Raw genomic sequence first — 25,492 nt, forward strand, 5'->3', positions numbered from 1 at the left:
AATGAGATTCTGAAACAAGTCTCTGAAACTAATTTCAAACGAGGAACATTAGGTATATTTAAAAAGATTTCTTGCCTTGACGTAACAATTATAACTTAATATTTTGAAGCTTTAATCTAATTCCATGAGGAAAATGCCTAATAGTTAATGTTCTTAATTAAAAATATAAAAGAGCTTCTTTGCACACAATTCAGGTAATGTATTCCGTACTCTAGATAGTATTTTTTTTTTGCTAAAGCTTAAAAGAAGTATTTTAATTATGCGTTGTCAGGAAGTTGCAATTAATGCAAATATGTTAAAGTAGAAGCTGCTTTTCTTAGAAATATTTTGGCTGTTTTCGCTTTCAAGGATCATGTTTACTTTGCTTATTTACCGTTGCTCATTTTTAATACATCTTGTTAAGGGGATCCATTTAAATATAACTCAAAGAATCGTGAGAATAAAAGCATTAACGACAGGATTATTCACTTGAAAATGTAATATTCTTATTTTTACATTTGTATTTGTTAAGAGAAGAGAAGAATTATGTTGAATTTAAAAAAAAATCTCAAGGAATTAAAAGAGGATATTGAAATCTGATTTAGTTCCAACTCATCCCTTTTGATTTAGTATTCACTTGATAGTCTCTTTCAAAATGAAATACAAGACGAAACTCTAAAGGAGGAGGGTTAATAAGGCCTGTTTTCGAACCCCTTGAGATTTTTATTTAAATGCTTGAAATGCATTTTCCACCAAAGAAAAATGATAATTTTGATGATTGAAGGTTAAATGAGGGTCAAAAATAAGGGTAAAAAGAATCTTCAATTATGAACTAATTCCCTTGAAAATCGTTATTTAAAGGTTTTTGGGGTCGCCGATTACAAATCTGATGTTAGTTTTTCAAAATTGAAAATGGTGGATCCAATATGGCGGACAAAATTTTAAAATCACTTTAATTTATTTGAAACTTGTTACTCGGGGGTTTTTGTGGTCGCTGATTACGAATTTGGCATCAGATTTTAGAAATTAATTAAATTTAATTAAATTGAAATGAGTTTCAAGCAAATCTGAACAACTTTTAACTTTTGTCCCCTATATTGGATCCTCCATTTTAAATTTTGAAAAACTGATGCTAGATTCGTAATCAGCGACCACAAAAACCCCCAAGTAACAAGTTTCAAATAAATTCAAGGGATTTTCAAATTTTTGTCCGACATATTGGATCCGCCATTTTGAATTTTAAAAAACTGACATCGGATTCGTAAACAGCGACCCAAAAAACCCCTGAGTAACGATTTTCAAGCCAAATAATTAATTTTTTCAAAAAGTCGTCCGCCATTTTGGATCCGCCATTTTGAATTTTGAAAAACTGACATCGGATTCGTAAACAGCGACCCAAAAAACCCCTGAGTAACGATTTTCAAGTCAAATAATTAATTTTTTCAAAAAGTCGTCCGCCATTTTGGATCCGCCATTTTGAATTTTGAAAAACCAACGTCAGATTCGTAATCAGCGACCCCAAAAAAAACCCCCGAGACAATCATTACCTTAATTTTTTTCGATCCTAAACGTTTTACCCATAAGTCCAAAATGTTGCCCACCAGTTATCAGCTGTCATCTAATTTTGGAAATTAAAATTTTAAACCAAAATATTTTTTCTTTAAAACTAAAATAAAATAATGAAAAATTGAGTAAATGATGATGATCCCAAAATTAGGTGGATGTCAGTTGAAGCTTCATGATTCGAAAGGTCATTAACCCTTTTAGACTCACGCTAAACTGAGTTGGCTAAAAAAGAAAAATGCAACGGTTTTCATAGTATTCAGGGTCGCTAATTACGAATACGGTGTCATTTTTTCGAAATTCAAAATGGCGGATCCAATATGGCAGATAAAAAAAATTAAAAATTAATTAGATTGGCTTGAAAATTGATACTCGGGGGTTTTTGGGGTCGCTGTTTACGAATATGTGGTCCGTTTTCAAAAATTCAAAATGGCGGATCCAATATGGCGGCTGAAGAAATTAAAAATCAGTCGAATTGACTTGAAAATTGTTACTTGGGGGTTTTTGGGGTCGCTGATTACGAATACGAGGTTCGTATTCAAAAATTCAAAATGGCGAATCCAATATGGCGCCTGGGAAAATAAAAAATTGATCGGATTGGCTTGAAAATTGTTCCTAGGGGGTTTTTAGGGTCACTGATTACGAATATAAGGTCCGTTTTCAAAAATCCAAAATGGCGGATCTAATATGGCGGCTGGAAAAAATATAAATTAATTGAATTGACTTGAAAATTGTTACTAGGGGGTTTTTGGGGTCGCTGATTACGAATATGAGGTTCGTTTTCAAAAATTCAATTTTTCGGATCCAATATGGCGCCTAGGAAAATTTAAAATTAGTCGAATTAACTTGAAAATTGTTCTTAGGGGGTTTTTGGGGTCGCTGATTACAGATATGAGGTCAGTTTTGTTAAAATTGAAAAAAGGGAATCCAATATGAATTATGAATCCAATTCCTTTTTCTAATTAATTATACTAGTTAATTAACATATTTTTAAATATTACGAGTAATTAAATAAATTTTCCCATTAACCTACTACCATATTAATTAATTTTCCCCATTCGTGCAAATTTAAAAATCAGAGCATAATTTACCATTTTAAATATATTTGCAACATATAATGAAATATCCAATGATTATTCTGAGAATTCCTTTAGAAAATATAAGAAATAATGCAGAGATAAGGAACCAGGATAGTCGCAAGGGCAACCACATGTAGAAAATGCAAGATGAACAAGAAGAGACTTACAAGGATAACAAAATCCAACCTGTAAAACTGGTTTCAACCACACATCAATAATACGAATTGCGAATAGAACATTTTTCGCAATCGCGACATCAAGGATTAGAAATTAAATTAAAGTTATTTTAATATATTTCGATTGAATGAGAAATAGATTTATTTTATTTTTTTTTTCACTTCAAGTCTATATACCACAACCTTTGAACTAATTTAATTATAACTATTCGTTTTCATTAAATATGTAAACGAATATTTATTAAGAAGAACACAATTTTCATTGACATTTTATTTATTTATTATTATAATATTATTTAATAATTATTATAATAATTATTTTCAATAATTATCTTATTTAAGTTACTATCAAACATTTAAATATTTAATTATTTTTTAATTATGAGAAATTATTTTTTGCCTTTTGGAAATTTAGAATAAAATGTATTGCATTATTATAATTATAATTGTTATTAATTATGACTATTATTAATTACGGCTATTATTAATTATTAATATTAATTATAATTATTGCTAATTATAATTATTATTAATTATTTATTTCTAAATTTTGTAAAGATAACCTAACATTTTTGAATTAATTTTTGAATCTTAACTAAATGGGTTCCTTCGTAGGAACCCATACAAGAAAAAAATATGTGTTTAAATTGAGTTTTCTTTATTGGAACGTTTATAAGAACCCATATAGACACCTATATGGGAATATAAATATCGGGTGTATAATTTAAATGGGAACCCATATTTATGTTTATTATACTTGCAAATGGGAACCTGTATGTGTTCCTATATTATTTTTAAATTTCCTTAATAGGAACCCATATAGGAACGTATATAGGTTTTAAATTTCAAGTATATAATTCAAATTGGGAACCTACTGAGAATCCATATAGGTTCCCATATAGGTTTATTATACTTGCAAATGGTAACCTGTATGTGTTCCTATATTAGTTTTAAATTTTCTTAATAGGAACCCATATAAGAAACCTATATGGGTTTGTGTATTTCAAGTATATAATTTAAATAAAAACCCATATTGGTTATAATATTTTTAAATAGGATCCTATGTGTGTTCCTATATATCCTCTCATATAGGTTCCCATATGGGTTATAGTATTTGGTTTACAATTTACCAAAAATAAAAGTTGGAACCCATATGGGCTCCCACTGAAAACCGAGCTTAACAACGAGTAGGATCCGATGTAGGAACTTATAGGAACCCATATGGGAAATTCAATGGGTTCCCATATAAATTCACATATAGGTTCCTGTAGATACCCATAAGGAAATTTTCAATAGATGGTTAAGGAGCTTATAGGAACTCATATGAGAAATTATATGGGTTCCCATAAAATCATCATAAGGGTTCCTGTAGAAACCCATAAGGAAATTTTCAATAGAGTGTTTTAAAAAGCTTATAGGGGCTCATATAAAAAATTAGATGGCTTCCTATAAAATTCCCTTATGGGTTCCTATGGGAACCCATAAGAAAATTTTCAATAGGGTGTTAATGTTACAAAACTGTAACTTTTATAAAAAAAAGTCTTAAAATTAACATAACATCGACGAAACGAAACAAATACTAAAAAAAGAAAATTTTTCCCCAAAAATGAAGACAAAAATAAAAAAATTCAACTCGACAGCAGTTTTTCTTGTATTTCTATTTTTATTTTAATTTTTGTGAAATTAGAACTCAATATCAAATTCACATTAGAGAGTAATTTGATAAAAATAAAATGGCGTATGGGAATGTTAACGTATAACCTTTTACTGCCCCTGAGTTTACAAGTTCCCTCTTGTCAGAAACTTGGATCAGACTGTGATTCACTTTCGCACGAATCGCATCGAGCGTCGACGAATGAAATTTTTTCATTGCAACTGTCGGTCAGAAAAGTTTCAATTTTTACGTGAACTTTACAATTTTCTTTTTTTTTTTTTTTTTTTTTATTCTCTTTTTTCTTTTGATTGAAACTCGTCGAAGTAGTTTTTCCCTGCTGAAAATAAATTAAAGGATTCTAACGACAGGTGAGTTTCAAAAATTGACTAAACAAAGTAATTTAATAACTGTAAACAATTTTTATTTTAAAACATTTAACTTACATTTTTAACTTAAAAAAAAGTTTGTTTTTCTCATTTTTAAAATGATTTTTCATTCTTAAATTTTGGGAAATTTAAATTAACGAAAAATTTCAATTAAAATTTAAACTTTATTAAGAGAATTTAAATTCGGATAAGTAGAGTCAAACCTGAAAATAAATATAAAACAAAAATGTTTATTATTTATAATTAAAATTTTTATTTCAAACAAACTGCAATTAAAATAACATAATAACTGTAAAAATTTTACTTAAAATATTTATAGTTTACTAATTAATTAATTTAATTTACTAATTTTTTTTTTTCAAATTATTTTTTTTTATTGAAAACTGGTTGATTTTTAATTTTTAAAAAGAGATCCACCTAATTTTAAAATAATTAAAAAAATTAAATATTTTTTGTTTTGTTTAAAAGCAACATGAAGGTTTGAAAATAAAAACTAAATGTAAAGAAAACTGTAAAAATAAACACAAAAGAAACATGTTTATTATTTATAAATAATTAAAATTTTTATTTCAAATTCATTGCAATTAAAATAATTTAGATATCGATTGTGTAAGAAATTAATTGATAATTTAATCAATTATTTGACATTAATAAAAAGTGAAATTGAAAAAAACGACAAAAAATGCTGATAAATATTTTCTTGTCACGCTGGTATCAAATAATAATTATAAACATTTACTTGTACTGATTTCTGTTCAGATTTTTTGACATTTTTTTAAATATTTGTTATTTTTATTAATTTTTTAATTATTTATTTATTATTTTTATTATTATTATTATTATTATTATTATTATTATTTTATTATTTTATTATTATTTTTTTTTATTATTATTATTATTATTATTATTATTATTATTATTATTATTATTATTATTATTATTTTCATTATTATTATTTTTATTATTATTTTTATTATTAATATTTTTATTATTTTTAACATTTATGGTGAATTATTCTTAATTTCTAAATTAGTAATGCAATGTTTTACTAATTTTTTAATTATTTTCTAAAGTTGATTCATTTATCAATAGTTTATTAAATCATTTAAATAATTCCCTTTATAACTGAATGAAACATTGTAAATATATTCAAATCGTCTTTTTTGTTTGCTTTTTGCAATTATCTCATTTGAATAGTTAAAAGCTATTGTAGACAAATTTAAAAAAAAAATTGTAATTAGTAAATATTATAATTAAAAATAATATTGTATGTACCTCGGACGTACATTGTCTAAAAAATTTAATTCTTCACTTTTTTGTCAATTTTAATAAAAAATTTTCAATTTTTCATTACTCAATGAAAATACGAAATTGTAAAAATTTTTGAAATTTCAATTCTTCTCATATTTTGATTGTCAAAAAATAATATATATATATGTATATATATATAAATACTTATATAAAAAAAATAAATAATATATAAATAATTATAAATAATTATAAATATATTTGTATATAAATAATAAACTATTTAAAAAAAAGGAAAAAAATATTTAAAATATTAAAATATGTAAAATAAATAAATGAATATAGAAAACAAAATTTTAATAATGTTATGTTATTATTGATTAATCATTATTAATGATATTTATATTATTATAAATAATAAATAAATTTATAAATATATTAATTTATTTATTATATTTCTGATTTATTCTTTATTAATAATTATTTATTATTAATTATTCATTATTAATTTCAATTTAGTAATAGTTTTAATGTTGATAAAAAACTAATGCAAATTGAAGAATCTTTAAATTTTTAAAAATCGAATCAAATTAAATAATAGTACACAATTTTAGTGAATTATTTTTTATTAAATAAAAAATAATAATAAGTAAATAATAAAACAATCTAAAATAATTTTTTATAAATCTTGTGTTGATTTTACATTTAACCTTGTTTTACATTAGGTACAATCAAAATGTCATAATGTGAGATTAATTGATCTTTTTCTTTTTATAATAAAAAACCTTTAAAAAATTAGAAAAAATTAGAAAAAAATCATCTTTTATTAGTACAAAACTGGTTTTATTCATTACGTCAAAAAAAAAAATTTTTTTTAATCTAGATGAACTTTTAAGATCCAAGATTATTTCTTTTTACGGTCCATGGCCTTAGTCCAATACTATGATTATTATAAAGACATCTTTTGTCGACGGTCAATTAACAATGTCACGATCATCTGATAATTTATGCACTTTTTCATTATATGAGAATCGCATCTTGATTACTTTAAACAAAATAAACAGTTATTATGACATTTAATGTCAATTTTTTTTTTCGTTTCTCAATAAATTTCTTCGCGCATGTTTTGTTATATAACATGTCAAAGTATATATACATAAATATACTTTGACTTGTATAGATCATTGGCACTTATAGTTATGTGGAGAAAATTTATTCTCTAATACACGAGGCATTGAATAATTACGAAGAAATTATGCTTTTCATGAATTTACTAATTTTTAATTTTTATTGTAGAAATTCTTTTTCAAATTTACTTGCAAATTAGTAATTTTGCAAATTAGCAATTTTGCAAATTAGTAAATTTGCAATATAATTATTACTTTTTCTTCAGTATTTTTTTTTTTTTAAATTCACAATGAAGTAATAAACAGATGAAATGTATGTCACTGACGTATCGGGGAATATTATCGCGTCGACATTAATGACTTGAGAGTATGGTTCGCGAGATTCAAGGAAGCGGAAGAATACGTTGGATTTATTGTAATAGGGGAGATAAGAATATCGCAAAATTCTCTATTCTGTTTGTATTAAAAATAACTTTTTAGAATAAATTGGGAAGGAATTTTTTTTTTTAAATTAATCTCTTAAAGAACTCGAATTTAATTTGAGAAATTCATTTTTTATTTAATCTCGTTAAAATGAAGACAAATTTTTTTCGTAGTTTCAAACATTATAATTACAAAAAACAATGTTAAGCTTACACAGAAACGTCTTTAAAATGTAAATATTAATTTAAGAATCATAATTCTTCGATATAATAAATATAACAAGTTTCACGTAAATTCGACTTATTTTGAAAAAAAACCGCCATATTGGATCCGACATTTTGAATTTTCGAAAACTGACCTTATATTTGGAATCGGCGACCCCAAAAACCCCCAAGGAAACTATTTTTAAGAGAATACAGCCGATTTTTAATTTTCATGTCCGCCATATTGGATCCGCCATTTTAAATTTTTGAAAATTGACCTTATATTTGGAATCAGCGACCCCGAAAACCCCCAAGGAAACTATTTTTAAGCGAATTCAGCAGATTTTTAATTTTTATGTCCGCCATATTGGATCCGCCATTTTGAATTTTTGAAAACTGACCTTATATTTGGAATCAGCGACCCCGAAAACCCCCAAGGAAACTATTTTTAAGCGAATTCAGCAGATTTTTAATTTTCATGTCCGCCATATTGGATCCGCCATTTTGAATATTGTAATTTTGACTTTAGATTCGTTATCAGAGACCCCAAAAACCCCCGAGTAACAAAATTCAAACAAATTCCACCAATTTTTGAAAATTAAGTCTATCTTGTCCAGTAAGAAATATACCGAAATAATTAAATCTCTGTGAAGATGATTCTGAATCCAGGAGGAAATATACTGAAATAATTGAATCTCTGAGAAGATGATTCTTAACCCAGAAATTACCTTGAGTCATTACGTTCCATCTAGCCATTCTTGAAAAAATTAATAACAAGTTCACCAATAAAGACAACAAAAGCCAGAGTGTAACCAATTGCAGCAATTGTTAAAATTCTTTGACTCAAATCGAAAGACGCCTCCTCCTCTAAATGATCGCTTGAAGGAATCATTTCTTTAGTTGTCTTGTAATATCCCCATTTGCCCATCAGTCCAGTCTCGATCATCGTCTGAAGTCCACTGTTCACATTATTGGAATATGGTAATCTTGGTTGCATCCAAATGACCCTTGCAGCATACGCCATATGCTCGTCTATCCTCCTACCCTCAAACTTATTTCCCAACTGCTCCTTACGCCAATTTTCGAAATGATTCAAATGCAGAACACACGATATATTTTTGTACTCCACAAGATCGTTCATACAATTATTCCACTGATAATCATTCGAATAGATAACAGATTGATTCTGCAATTTTTCATAATACCACTTTTCCTTGGTACTAGCCGATGTTTGATACGTTAAAGCCGAACCCATAAATACCGTTAAATTAGAATTAACAAGATCCAGAAGAGTTCGAATCTCCTTTTTCGGAATAACTTGCAAATTCATTTCGACCAACAGTGAATGAAAGAAACCAGAGTAAACGATACTCATCAGAAGAAGGCACGCCAAAACAATTCTCTCTTTAACCCTTCTTGGATTGTTGGGAAATCCGGCGCCGACAATAACAGCAAAAATATTCAAAGACTGCCATAACTCTTTGGTAAATTTCAATTCCAGTAGAATCACCCGTATCAGAACGATTATAAATAGTGTCATCAAAATTGGGAGAATGAAACTAAAATCAGAATCTTTTGAAAACTCATTGGATGATATGTTAGGTACAACAACAATCATGCTCTCTAGATACAGAACACGGCTTCGTAAAAGTGTTGGTCGTTGACATCGGTAATTATGATAGTAATTGTACATTCCAATGATGAATTGCTTTCTCCCCTCGACTAGACCTTTAAATCCTCCTTTTATCAGTTTTAGCTCACATCCAAAACCACCAATAGTTGACACATTCGATAGTTTCTTTGGCTTCAATCTAAAATTTATCATCTTCTCCAAACCTTTGAAAATCGTGAAACTAACCTTTTGCTGCTCCCGCCACACGTACCCAACATTCTTCCGGTGTAAATTCCTCCCTTTGTCAGGGAACCAATCGAAATATTCCACTGTTTCAATCAAATGACTACTATTCCTCGACTCATTGTTTCCAAGTTGTTGAATTCGGTAAACATTACTGTACGGATTAAACTGATGAAGAACGGGGAATTTTTCCGTTACGTACAATTTAGGTGATGAACTATTTGGTAACGGTTGTAATTCAGATGACAAACTATTTTCCAACGGTTGTAAAATACTGACGTCTAGAAATTCATTCATCCAGAAGAATTTGAGTATTTTGTCGTAGGTTGTGTTCTGGTTCTGGTGAACGATTAATAATTTCGGTAGTGGGTTAGAATAAGACAGTCTTTTCATCATTTCAATCAATTTTGATAGGTAAGAAGATTGTAGTTTAGTCTTTTCGATAATTACTACAAATATTGTTGTCGCCCTGGGATTTTCTCCAATTAGCCAGGGAATATTTGAATCCGTTAAATTATCCACTGTGGAAATTAGCGATGGTACTTTTCTAGCAATATTGCCGATGAAATCGTTAGCCAGAGTGGTGTAATCATCATCGAGGAACATGATCTGATGTTTCTTCGCTTTTCTCTTCATGTATTGTACAAAATCATCACTAGATGAATCCAACCAGACGGATTCCGAACATTTCCCAAGAATTAAAAAAAACACTAGCCAGTTGATACAAAATGGAAGTATTCGCAGTTGTAACATTCTGAATATAGGTCTAAACACCTGAATTGTGAACACACTTGTTCACAAGTGTCTGGATACAAAAAAAAGTCAATTTCGCATTTATGTCTTTTTATCAAAACTTTGTATCAGTTTCCTCGATTGCTCCAAATTGTTCTCCATCGAATTTTTGATGATAGTTACAATGTTTACCATTTGGTTACTAGGACGTAATGTACCTATTTCGTTTGAATCGAGGTCAGTGGAAATGGTTATCGAATGTGAACAAAGTTGTAAAAACTTGACAAATGTCAAGTTTTTTAATGGTTAGCACGATTTGATTTTGATCTCGTGGTTTTATTTTCAAAAAACTCTGACGTTGTCTACAAAATAATCACTTTGATTATAGTTTTAACAGAAAGAAATCGGAACATATAACATTGTTGGGAAAAAAAGATTGTAATTACGTTTATTCGTCATAAACCAATTTTGTATAATTTTGCGAATGTAACTGACAATTAGGAATTCAATCTAATTTCAGGTTTATTGAATTCTGTGTAATTGCGTGTATCGTTGGATAGAGATACTTAAACATCGCGTCACGATGACTAATTGATAAATAAATAGTTATTATTCTCAATTAGGTGAATTAAATAAAGTAAGAATAATATTACTTCTTTAAATAATTGCACGTTCTGTACTCGAGAATAATTTTTCTTACACGCAGAATCCACGGAAGGGGGAAGTTTTTTTATTTGTAACAAATTTGAATAAACTTGAATAATCGGAATGTGTCTCATCAAAGGAGGTATGAGATAATAAAGGAAGGCCTGCATATAAGTTACCTGTACCATTATTATTATTATCCCTAACTGCCCATCCCTGTATAAAGACTGTAATGCACCCAACCTTTTTGACAACAGTGTTCACTTATTGTGATTCGCGTCGAATAGATTCAATATTACTAAAAACATTAAGAAAAATGTTGAGAGAGATAAAAAAGTGAAATTCTTTTTCTCACACAAATATAGAAATAAAAACAATAATAATAAGACTGAATTATGGATTCTAAAGATAATAAATTAATTTATAAAAAATTTACACATTCTCTTAATGATTCTTTGACATTTTACATTGTCAGTTGTTTCTCTTGAATGCGCATAGTGCAAGGTCACACTAAAAAAATATTATTGTCTAGACGGGATTTACAACATACATCGAGAGATATTGATTCCGAGTTCGTCGATCTAGCAACGTTGATAAAACGTCTCTTTCTATATTTAAAACTACTTTTTATTTGTTCATCATTAAAAAATATTATTACAAGAGAAATTTTTCCACTATTTTTTATTTTTTTCAATTTTTAGGTATTTATTGTAATTTTTAAAATAAAAGAATTATATTTAAGACTACGACAGGATTATTATATTAATTTTTATTAATTAAATTAATTTTTATATTAAAAAAATTAAGGTAGAATAAAAAATTAACTAAATTAAAAAAATTTTTCAAAAAAAAAATAATTAAATTAAAAATTAATTTACAAAAATTTGAGATAATAAAATGAAGGAGAAAATTTTTTTAAATAAAGAAAATACAAAAAAAAAAAATTTATCGCCTCTTAATTAATTAATGGGAATTAAAAACAGCGAGAAAATTCGATAAAATTAAAAGTCAATAAGCAAGTTTACGACCCTTCTATGGAAGGAACTTTGAAAACTTGTTATAGTTAAGTAATAGCAACTGTTGAAAATTATTTCACAAGTAGCTATCGTTAAAAGTGGTTGTTGTCTAGGCGCGACTACCAAAGATAAGAGTATAAAAAAATAATTTTTATCGCCTTATAAACAAATTGACAAATGCAAAAGTCACTTTCACCGAAATTTCAAGTGTTTAATTATTATATGCATAGGAAATGTTTTTTTATTTTATATTATAATTAAAAATAATTAAAATAATAATAAAAATAATAAAATAAATAAATAATAATAAATAATAAAAAAAATAAAAATAGGTAGTAAAATAATATTAAATAATAATAAAATAAATTTGTTTTTTTTATAAGTCAAAAAAAATAAATAATGTTAATTAAAAATTAATATAAATAAGTAATTTTATTAAAAATATATTTTAATGTTAATTTTAATATTAAGTGAGTAATTTTAATGGTTTTTAAGAAATAATTGTAAATATAAAGTAGCAAAAATAAATTACACAAGTCTGCTAAAAAATTTTTTGTTTAACTCCCGAGATTTTTGAGATCCCTATTTGAAAAATTCAAAATGGCGGATCCAAAATGGTGAACAGCGAAAACTGACTTATAAAAATCGGTCGACCTTGGAATTTTTTTTTACAGATTTGTGTAATAATTTAAATTAAAATATTAACAATTTTGTTAATATTCTGTTAATTAACAATAATTTGTTAATTATTATTACAAAAAATTTAATTTTCATAGCACATCTAAAAATATTTTTAATAAAATAAAAAAAAAACCTATATTTTGATAAAAATTTTATAATTTTTTAATTTAAAAATTTCAAACAGTTTTTTTTTCAAGTTATTAAATCAATAAACTGACAGGAAAAATATTTGTTAAATATTTATAAGTTAGTAAATACAAAAAAAAAATAAAACAGTTTAAATTAATTAAAAATGTGATTAATAAAAAATAATTCTAAATAGTAATTAAAGGATCGAGTATATAAAAAATGGATGGAGTGACTTTATAAAAAATGCAAATGAAATTTAAATTTTATTGTACTGATTTAAAATTTATTTCACTACATGGCCAACATTAAACATTTTTAATTCGAACAGTTTACATAAAATAACTATAAAATTTACATTCATTACATTCATGAAATATGTGATCGTAAAATAATTTTTTCTTCATAATTTCTAAAACAAAAAGAACGAAAAAAAAAATTTTTTCAAAAAAAATTTATATTTTCAATTTTTATACTTTATTTTACAAATTTCTCTCATTTTGTAGATGCAAAAATTGTTCTAGTTTCAATTTTCAAATTTGTTTCCCGGTTGTAAAGACTTAATCCAAGTGAAAGTATTTTTATATTTTATTTTAAAATTTTTTTTTTTTTTGCAAAATATCGAATTTTTTGAAATAAATTGAACATTTATAGAAAAAAATAATTATTTATCGATAGCATTAGTTAACAAAATATTTTTCGCAATTTGCAATTGCAATAAACTAACAATTAGACACGAATAATTTTATATTATTTTCAGAATTTTAAATTACGTGGATAATAATTAGTAACACGATATATGCAAATTCATGGTTAATTGTTCTATTGATTTATTATTATCACCTCTTTTTCCTCTAATGAATATTTGATAAATTTTCAAATACATTCCCTTTATACGCCTCATAATTAATCGTTCAGAAATCTGTCGATTAATTCATCAATAACAATATGTTTCGACATGCAAATTTCTTGCAGCAAAAAAAAAAAAAAATTGAATTGAACAGAAAAGTGGAACACAATAAATGTTTAAAAAAATAAGTTTACATACAATTTGTAAACAGAAATAAAAATTAAAAAGAAGTAAATATAAAAAATTAATAGAAAAGTAAAGAAAAAATGTTATTTCCATTTTCTTCAATGTGCAGAAAAGAAATAATTATAAAAAAAGTTTATTGAAAATTGAGAAAATGTGTTAGGAATAGTAAATAAAAATTGTTATTATTGACAACATTATTATAAATAATGAGCAGAATGTAAGGAGTAATTAAATGATTATTTGACAGTAATGAGCTTCTAGAATGAATAATTAATAAACTTTTTTCTATTAATTGTTACAAATATTATTAATTGCAATTTTTTATGAAAATGAATAATAAATAAATACATAAATTTATTATTATTATTATTGTTCAAATAATTTTACGTCGGTTTTTTTTTTTTTTTTTTTTAATTGTAATATATGATAATGTATTTAATTATAATATTATTAAAATTTTTCATGAAATTGTACTAAACATAATTAATAACAATTTTCAAAAAATTATTTTAAAAAGTGAGAAAAATTTGAAATTCAATATTTATATTTATCATTGTTATGAATGGTTAATATTTTTATTATTATTTACCTAGTAGAGTCGTAAAAAAATAAAATTTGTTCCATTTTAATAATTTGTTGACATTTAAAGACCTGAATGCGTTATGCAATAGCAAAATAAAAAACAAGTTTCAAATCCTTCTCAACTATGTTTAGTAATTGATGGTCTTTTAACGGATCTTCTTGAGTTGCAATCTTCCCATTGCGTAATTCTCTTTCAACTGAAGTTCAAAGATCTGTAAAATTTTTCAATTGGATAGGTACTTATATTACTGTATTAGATCATTCCTGAAGATTTACAATGAAAAAAAAAAATTATGAGTGGACGATTTGAATGATAAAATTATTACAATTTGAAATAATGGTACTGATAATAATAAAAATAAGAGAATGAAAATTTTTTGATTTTTACGAATTTTAGTTCATAATAATGTAGGGAGAATAACGAAAAATACCGGAGATGAAATTATGAAGAAAAAATTAATGAGATACAATTAAAAAGAATAAAAAATGTAAATAGAAATATATGTGACATAATGTAATAAAATTAACGAAACGAAAACGGAAATATGATACAAATAAGGAAAAGGATAAGGTTTGCATTTTTATTTTTACGAACTTGAAATCGGATTGTTGAAATTTTAAAAAGAATTAAAATAAACGAAAAACTTCCAACAATTAGCATTTATTATTTAAAAAAATTGTAGTGTTTCCAAAAATTGACGAATTTTAAAAATTCCTACGAAATTTGAAAGCTAAATAGATGCAAGTTAAGAAAAAATTATTCTAGTTTGGTTTATTATAAAAATATACAATTATTTAAACAAATGAAAATGAGTTAAAAATTTCTCAAAATTAAAATTTTTTGTAAAAAAATGTAGTTTCTCAAAAAATTGATCAATTTAAAAACTTCCGGTGAATTTTTAAAGCTAAATAGATGCACTATAAGAAAAAATTATTCAAACTCGATTTGGTACAAAAGATATAATTATTTAAACAGATGAAAATCAATTAAAAATTTCTCAAAATTAGAATTTTTTATAAAAAAATGTAGCTTCTCAAAAAATTGGTCAATTTTAAGAATTCCGGTAAATTTTGAAAGCTGAATAGATGCACTTTAAGAAAAAATTATTCAAATTTAAATTATTAAAAAAATATACAAATATTTGAATTGATGAAAATGAAACAAAAATTTCTCAAAATCGACATTTTTTGTAAAAAATGTAGTTTCTCAAAGAATTTATAGATTTTCAGCATTCCAGTAATTTTTGAAAGCTAAATAGATGCACTTTTAGAGAAAATTTTTGAAATATTATTTATTATAAAAATATACAATTATTTGAACAGATAAAAATGAATTAAAAATTTCTCAAAATTGAAATTTTTTATAAAAAATGTAGTTTCTTAAAAAATTGATCAATTTTTAGAATTCCTGTGAATTTTGAAAGCTATATAGATACACTATAAGATAAAATTATTTAAACTCGATTTAGTACAAAAGATATAATTATTTCAACAGATGAAAATCAATTAAAAATTTCTCAAAATTAGAATTTTTTATAAAAAAATGTAGCTTCTCAAAAAATTAGTCAATTTTCAGAATTCCAGTAATTTTTGATAGCTAAATAGAAGCACTTTAAGAAAAAATTATTCAAATTCGATTTATTATAAAAATATACAAATATTTGAACTGATGAAAATAAAACAAAAATTTCTCAAAATCGACATTTTTTGTAAAAAATGTAGTTTCTCAAAGAATTTATAGATTTTCAGAATTCCAGTAATTTTTGAAAGCTAAATAGATTCAGTTTTAGAGAAAATTTTTGAAATATTATTTATTATAAAAATATACAATTATTTGAACAGATAAAAATGAATTAAAAATTTCTCAAAATTGAAATTTTTTATAAAAAATGTAGTTTCTTAAAAAATTAATCAATTTTTAGAATTCCTGTGAATTTTGAAAGCTATATAGATGCACTATAAGATAAAATTATTTAAACTCGATTTAGTACAAAAGATATAATTATTTCAACAGATGAAAATCAATTAAAAATTTCTCAAAATTAGAATTTTTTATAAAAAAATGTAGCTTCTCAAAAAATTAGTCAATTTTCAGAATTCCAGTAATTTTTGATAGCTAAATAGAAGCACTTTAAGAAAAAATTATTTAAATATGATTTATTCTAAAAATATAGAATTATTTGAACAGATGAAAATGAAATAAAAATTTCTTAAAATCGACATTTTTTCTAAAAAATGTAGTTTCTCAAAAAATTCATCAATTTTCAGATGTTCTGTGAATTTTGAAAGTTAAATAGTTGCACTATAAGATAAAATTATTCAAACTCGATTTAGTACAAAAAGATATAATTATTTCAACAGATGAAAATGAATTAAAAATTTTTCAAAATTGAAATTTTTTTTAAAAAAATGTAGCTTTTCAAGAAATTTATCAATTTTCAAAATTCCGGTGAATTTTGAAAGCTAAATAGAAGCAATTTAAGTGAAAATTATTTAAACTCGATTTGGTGCAAAGAATATAATTATTTAAACAGATGAAAATAAATTAAAAATTTCTCAAAATTGAAATTTTTTATAAATAATGTATCTTTTTGAAAAATTGATTAATTTAAAAACTTCCAGTGAATTTTGATAGCTAAATAGAAGCACTTTAAGAAAAAATTATTCAAATATGATTTATTATAATAATATAGAATTATTTGAACACATGAAAATGAAACAAAAATTTCTTAAAATCGACATTTTTTCTAAAAAATGTAGTTTCTCAAAAAATTCATCAATTTTCAGATGTTCTGTGAATTTTGAAAGTTAAATAGTTGCACTATACGAAAAAATTATTCAAACTCGATTTAGTACAAAAGATATAATTATTTCAACAGATAGAAATAAATTAAAAATTTCTCAAAATTGAAATTTTTTTTTAAAAAATGTAGCTTCTCAAGAAATTTATCAATTTTCAAAATTCCGGTGTATTTTGAAAGCTAAATAGAAGCACTTTAAGAGAAAATTATTCAAATATGATTTATTATAAAAATATGCAATTATTTGAACGGATGAAAATGAAACAAAAATTTCTCAAAATCGACATTTTTTGTAAAACAGTCTAGTTTCTTAAAAAATTTGTCAACTTTAAGAATTTCAGTGAATTTTGAAAGTTAAATACCTGTATTTTAAGAGAAAATTATTAAAATATGATTTATTGCAATAAACATAATTATGTGAACAGATGAATATGAGATAAAAATTTCTCAAAATTGACATTTTTTATAAAAAATGGTAGTTTATCAAAAAATTGATCAATTTTCAGAATTCCGGTGAATTTTGAAAGCTAAATAGATGCACTTTAAGAGGAAATTATTCAAACTCGATTTTGTACAAAGGATATAATTATTTAAACAGATGAAATGTAGTAAAAAATATTTTTATAAAATAACAATCTTTGCAAGAATTTATTACAATTTGACACCTCTTCTGTTTTCAGAATTTAAGGCTGTTCTACAAGAGGAGTAATTTTTAAAAGCGAACCTAAAATGAAGCTAAATTCATCAAGGCAACTTCAAATATTATCGTCAACAATGATTCCATGAAGGTGATAATTACAAAGAAACACATGTTGCATTCGAAGAAGCACCATACAGCAAAGTAACTTGACCCTTCTTGGGAAATTCAGTACATCAAACCCCGTCTCAAAAGAGACGATTAATTTCAACAATGTATCAACGATCGATTCTCCTCAATCTTCCCAAGGCCCAGTCAATTGACATCGAATTCGAAAATGTCATCTACACAGTTCAAGTCAGTTTTCGAGGTCCAACTAAACAGATTCTTCAGGGTGTGAGCGGCTGTTTCAAATCGGGGGAATTAACCGCAATTATGGGACCCTCGGGTGCTGGCAAATCTTCGCTTCTTAATATCCTCACGGGTCTGCAGAGAAAAAGAGTGGATGGAAAGGTTTCCTACGTCACTGGCAAAGTGCAACAGTCATGGAGCGATTACAAAAAACAGGCGTGCTACATTCAACAGGACGATCAACTTTATCCTCTATTTACTGTCAATGAAATTATGACAATGTCTGCTGATCTCAAACTTGGACAGAGTCTTAATTCGAAGGGTAAACAGATGGTTATTGATGACATTCTGGATTCACTGGATCTTTCCAAGTGTAAGGAGACAAGGTGTGATCGAATCAGTGGAGGACAGCGAAAGAGACTTAGCATTGCTCTTGAACTCGTCGATAATCCACCGGTGGTTTTTTTGGATGAGCCAACAACAGGTAGAAATTATTATTGATTGGACTTTTCGTTACAGTGTAATAATTATAATTAGTGTAATCCTTCCAATTAGTGACCATAATTCTTTCTATTACAATTTGTCCCTTCTTCTGATTAGGCACGACGTAAAACCTATCTTTAGGTACCCCAATTTTTCTACTTCTTATTTCCCTAGGTAGGTTTCAAAAACTGCGAGCTTCCTCTATTATTTTTTAGGTCCTAGGATCTTCATCTCCTGCCTCTTGGCAAACTTTACTATGGAAAAACGTCACACTGAATAACATGACCTTAAGAAAAGACAGACTTCCTGTCTTTCCTTGGACTTCGTCTTCCTGGGTAAGGCAATCCAGATAGCGGATTTTCAGAGAGAGTCTACGATCCACCGACTGTAGGTTTCCCATCATTCCAAGCACTAGAATGTCCTCAGTTTGCTGTCGACCGGACTCGAGGCTTTCCTCTAGGCCAACCGTAAACATTCACTCTTCCATTCTGACATTCCTTATTGAGATCTTTTTTGGGGACGTGGCTACTCTCAGTAGTACCATTTTTCGACACCGCGTTAAAAAGCCACTGCTTCAATTACTGTTCTTCCGTCTGCCTCTCCTTCGTATGATGACTTACGTACCCTTATCAGAGAGGAGCTACAATTTGTTCGAGACTCTTTTTCTTTTGAATTACGCAATTTAAACACCACCATTTTGAATTTGTTCGAAACTCTTTTTCTTTCGAATTACGCAATTTAAACACCACCATTTTAAATTTAGCTACTTAACTGAAAGTAGTCAACAAAATTTCTCCAAATTGAAATTTTTTTATAAAGAATGCAGTTTCTTAAAAAATTGATGAATTTTCAGAATTCCGGTAAATTTTAAAAGTTAAATAGATGCACTTTAAGAGAAAATTATACAAATTTGATTTATTACAAAAATATACAATTATTTGAACAGATGAAATTGAGACAAAAATTTCTCAAAACTGACATTTTCTTTAAAAATTCTAGTTTCTCAAAAAAATTGATCAATTTAAAAAGTTTTAGTGAATTTTAAAAGCTAAATAGATGCACTATCAGAGAAAATTATTCAAACTCGATTTGGTACAAAAGTTAAAATTATTTGAACATATGAAAATTAATTAAAAATTTCTCAATATTGAAATTTCTTATAAAAAAATGTAGCTTCTCAAAAAATTGATCAATTTTCAGAATTTCTGTGAATTTTGAAAGCTAAATAAATGGACTATAAGAGAAAATTATTCAAACTCAATTTGGTGCAAAAGTTATAATTATTTCAACATATGAAAATTAATTAAAAATTTCTCAATATTGAAATTTTTTATAAAAAATGTAGTTTCTCAAAAACTTAATGAATTTAAAAATTTCCGGTGAATTTTTAATGCTAAATAGATGCAATTAAGGAAAAAATTATTTAAGTTTGATTGATTATAAAAATATACAATTATTTGAACTGATGAAAATGAATTAAAAATTTCTCAAAATCAACATTTTTTGCAAGAAATGTAGTTTCTCTGAAAATTGATCAATTTTAAAACTTCGAGTGAATTTTGAAAGCTAAATAGATGCACTTTTAGAGAAAATTATTAAAATATGACTTATTATAAAAATATATAATTATTTGAACAGATGAAAATGAATTAAAAATTTCTCAAAATCAACATTTCTTGCAAGAAATGTAGTTTCTCCAAAAATTGATCAATTCAAAAATTTCTAGCGAATTCTTAAAGCTAAATAGATGCAATTTAAGAAAAAATTATTTAAATTTGATTGATTATAAAAATATACAATTATTTGAACTGATGAAAATGAATTAAAAATTTCTCAAAATCAACATTTTTTACAAGAAATATAGTTTCTCCAAAAATTTATCAATTTTAAAACTTCGAGTGAATTTTGAAAGCTAAATAGATGCACTGTAAGAGAAAATTATTTAAATATGAGTTTTTATCAAAATAGACAGTTTTTTGAACAGTTGAAAATAGAACAAAAATTTATCAAAATTGAAATTTCTTATAAAAAAATGTAGCTTCTGAAAAAATTGATTAATTTTCTGAATTCCAGTAAATTTTGAACGCTACATAGATGCACTGTGAGAAAAAATTATTTAAGTATAAATTATTATAAAAATATACAATTATTTGAACAGATGAAAATGAAACAAAAATTTCTCAAAATTGACATTTACTTTAAAAAATGTAGTTTTTCAAAAAATTGATCAATTTTCAGAATTCCGGTAAACTTTGAAAGCTAAATAGATGCACTGTAAGAGAAAATTATTTAAATATGAGTTATTATAAAAATAAACAGTTTTTTGAACAGATGAAAATGAAACAAAAATTTGTCAAAATTGACATTTTCTATAAAAATTGTAGTTTCTCAACATATTGACCAATTTAAAAACTTTTGGTGAATTTTGAAAGCAAAATAGATACACTATAAGAGAAAATTATTCCAACTCGATTTCGTACCAAAGTTATAATTATTTCAACATTTTAAAACTAACTAAAAATTTCTCAATATTGATATTTTTTATAAAAAATGTAGTTTCTCAAAAAGTTGATCAATTTTTAGAATTCTGGTAATTTTTGACAGCTAAATAGTTGCACTGTAAGAGAAAATTATTTAAATATGAGTTATTATAAAAATAGACAGTTTTTTGAACAGATGAAAATGAAACAAAAATTTTTCAAAATTGACATTTTGTATAAAAAATGTAGTTACTCAAGAAATTAATTAATTTTCTGAATTCCAGTAAATTTTGAACGCTACATAGATGCACTGTAAGAAAAAATTATTTAAGTATAAATTATTATAAAAATATACAATTATTTGAACAGGTGAAAATGAAACAAAAATTTCTCAAAATTGACATTTACTTTAAAAAATGTAGTTTTTCAAAAAATTGATCAATTTTTAGAGTTCGGGTGAATTTTGAAAGCTAAATAGATGCACTGTAAGAGAAAATTATTTAAATATGAGTTATTATAAAAATAGAGAGTTTTTTGAACAGATGAAAATGAAACAAAAATTTGTCAAAATTGACATTTTGTATAAAAATTGTAGTTTCTCAAAATATTGACCAATTTAAAAACTTTTGGTGAATTTTGAAAGCAAAATAGATACACTATAAGAGAAAATTATTCCAATTCGATTTCGTACAAAAGTTATAATTATTTCAACATTTTAAAATTAACTAAAAATTTCTCAATATTGAGATTTTTTATAAAAAATGTAGTTTCTCAAAAAATTGATCAATTTAAAAACTTTTGGTGAATTTTGAAAGCTAAATAGTTGGAGGTTAAGAAAAAAGTATTCTAATTTTGTTTATTATAGAAGTATATAATTATTTGAAGGGATGAAAATGGAACAAAAATTTCTTATAATTGACATTTTTTATAAAACGATGTTATTAATTTAAAAAGAATTTTAGGAAAGGTGTCCTTGCCACTAGACAATATTGGAATTAGAATTTTTCTCTAGATGTTTATGTAGGTTATTATTTTTAATTTCCTAATGTAGGTAATTAATTTAGAAAATATTTTAGGAAAGGTATCCTTGCCACTAGATCATACCGTAATTAGAATTATTCTCTAGATGTTTATGTAGATCATATCTAGGTCACTGAACTGATAAATCCGAGAAGATGTATTCTTGCCACTATAGAACATACCAGAATCAAAATCTATAATTACTGTTAGGTACTCTTGATACTGGAGCATACCGGAATTCCCTCGCTGCTAACTTTAAAAAACCCTACGACTAATATAATTATTCGTTACAATCGAATATTTCAGAAAATTCCTGGAACGTCCTGAGGATATCCATTTGCTTGCGGCGATTGCAGGAAGCAAATGCTTTCTGCAATCGCCGCAAGCAAATGGATATCCTCAGGACGTTCCAGTAATTTTCTAAATATCCTAAAAATCTCTTGAACCCGATTACAGGTCTTGATTCCCTGGCATCAATGCAATGCGTCTCGGTGCTGAAGAATCTAGCCAGAGGAGGAAGAACCGTCGTCTGTACCATTCACCAACCTAGTGCTGCAATCTACGACATGTTCGACCACGTGTACATGTTAGCGGACGGACTCTGCATGTTCCAGGGAGCAGCAGTAAACACAGTGTCCTACCTCAGCAGACTTGGACTCAACTGTCCTAAATACCACAACCCCGCCGATTATGTAATCGAAGTCATTTCCTACGAATACGGAGACTTTAAAAATCAGCTAACAGTCGCGGCTAGCGATTCCTCCTGGAGATTTGTAGCTCCGCCGAAATTAGACAAATTCACCGCCGAAGAAGAGAGAAGAATCAACAACGACGGGAAGACCACAGTCCTCATAACGTCACCGTCAGAAATCATCAGATTGAGAGTTCTTGTCAAAAGATGCTGCATACAGCTCTACCGCGACTGGACAACAACTCACCTTAAACTTTTGCTCCATTTCCTTGTGGGTATTCTCCTTGGACTGAAATTCACCGATTGTGGCTCTGACGGCTCCAAGACATTCAGCAACGTTGGATTCCTCATTATCACCACGGTTTATCTCTGCTACACCAGTATGATGCCGGCTGTACTTAAATTCCCCTCGGAGCTTCTTGTCCTGCGGAAGGAGCACTTCAACAATTGGTACAAACTGCGGACCTACTATTTGGCATTCATCATGACAAATATGCCAGTACAGGCGTTTTTCGCCACGGTCTACAGTGCGGTCTCGTACTATCTCTCGAGTCAACCTCTCGAGTGGTTTCGTTTTCTGATGTTCACCAGCAGCGCAATTCTCACGACAATCATAGCCGAAGCAATGGGTCTACTATTGGGTACAACCCTAAATCCCGTGAATGGCACATTCCTAGGAGCAATTACCGTGTGTACGATGTTAATTTTCGCCGGATTTTTGGTACTTTATACACATATGAGTCATTTTTGGTATATGGTGAGTTTTCTGAGTTATTTGAGGTACTCAATGGAGGCGATGGTTTCGGCTCTCTACGGCTATGGTAGAGAGAAAATGACCTGCCCTGACATCTATTGCCATTATCGAGCACCACAGACGCTGATCGATGAACTCGGAATGAATGGCGAGGGTTTTTGGTTCGACGTCACTGTTCTTGGAGTTAATACATTTCTTCTTCAGCTAATCGCCTATTATACACTGAGAAGAAAAATTAGCAGTTTCTAAATATTTTTCACTTGCCATTTCAAAAGGAAAAGCCGCATCATGACACAATCTTAGTGGAAAAATCTCTTAATCCAAGAACAAGCAGTATTTTTTGTTCATTTTTAGGCTCTGCGCAAAAAACCTGCGCAAAGAATTAGTTTTATAACCTTGAAAATCTGTTAAAAGCCACTAAAAATTCGTTTTTATTTACTTTCTCTCAACTTGGAAGTGAACAAAAAATAGAAATTGGATGGTTAATAGTATAAAGTGAACGATAAACAAAGACTGATCGATTTGTGTAAAAAAAATATGAAGAATTTGAAAAAATCAACTTTTTAAGGTTAAGAATTGCTTCGCGAACGTAAGAGCAGAAAAGGACACAGATATATTTGTGTCTTTTACCGACCAATGGTTAAGTAGTCTGAAAAAAAATAATCCGAAGATTTATTGTTTTATTTAAATTGTAGTTCTACAAAACTACTTTTCACAAAATTATTACATTCGTATTTTTTAAAATATACAAAAATTGTGTGCAAAATTAAGTGCAAAAATTGTGAATCTGCATTAAAAATGAAAATGGTACTTTAACGACAATCGGTAAAGTAGATTTTCTTTAAACAGAAAACATTTTTGTAGAATAAAAACTGAATTATACAAAACGGAAAAAATGTTGTTAATGACAAATTTTACCAACTGTTTGAATTTTACGAATTTCTATTATTTTTCAAAGGCTAGACAATAATTATTCGAAAAATAAATTTGTTGTAAATTTTCAGTAAATTTTTGTCTTATAGAGCATGGCCTTAAAACTTCTCGTAAAAAATTAAAAAATATAAATTCAAATAAATATAAATAAATATATTTATCTACTTTAAAATTTTTAACGCCAAAACTCGTGTAGAAAAATTTCTTGGCGCTAGCTAGCAGTGCTAGATACATGGTAAATTTACATGCAGTCTAGCGCTGCTAGCTAGCGCCACGAAATTTTTCTACACGGGATAATTTAAAACTAAAAATTGTCTCTCAAAAATATTTTTTTTTTTTATAAAAACAAATTTTCGAAAAATTCAAAGTTGTAAAAACAGTCAGAATTTAAAAAATGTATTATAACTTAATAATTTAATTTTCCATTGAGTAAAATATTTTTTTTAATTTTGAATTCCGAACTTATTTAGAAACTAAAAAAAATTCTATAATTAGGAAAATAATTCGGATTTTACAAAAAAAAAAGAAACTGTAAAAATTGGTAATAAATAATAAAATTTTTAATTTGCAATTTTTTGAAAAAATGAAAATATGAATATTTGTTAATTAATAAGAAAAAAAAATATTTAAAAAAATATTTTTTAATAGAGAAAACATGGATAGTATTTATTGTTGGTGTAATTTTTCGCTTCTTATAAATTAGTTTATAAATTATATTAAAGAAAAAAATACTAATTAATTATTTTAAAGTATTTTTTTCATCCACATTCCTTCTTTTTTCTATAGAGAAAAAAAAAAAAAAAAAAAAAAAAAAATGTAATGGATTTGTAT

General features: G+C 26.3%; 1 protein-coding gene across 1 annotated transcript; it reads left to right on the forward strand.

Annotated features, from left to right (window-relative positions):
- The first annotated feature begins 4,622 nt into the window (after positions 1-4,622).
- LOC122499645 (ATP-binding cassette sub-family G member 4-like) lies at positions 4,623-25,043 on the forward strand. Its single transcript, XM_043608098.1, has 3 exons — positions 4,623-4,819; positions 17,993-18,784; positions 22,740-25,043. Exons 2-3 carry the CDS (start codon positions 18,223-18,225, stop codon positions 23,975-23,977), a joined length of 1,800 nt encoding a protein of 599 aa, XP_043464033.1. The 5' UTR covers positions 4,623-4,819; positions 17,993-18,222; the 3' UTR covers positions 23,978-25,043.
- The last annotated feature ends 449 nt before the right edge of the window (positions 25,044-25,492 follow it).

Source organism: Leptopilina heterotoma, unplaced genomic scaffold (assembly GCF_015476425.1).
Source record: "Leptopilina heterotoma isolate Lh14 unplaced genomic scaffold, ASM1547642v1 Lhet_17, whole genome shotgun sequence".
Classification (NCBI taxonomy): Eukaryota; Metazoa; Arthropoda; class Insecta; order Hymenoptera; family Figitidae; genus Leptopilina; species Leptopilina heterotoma.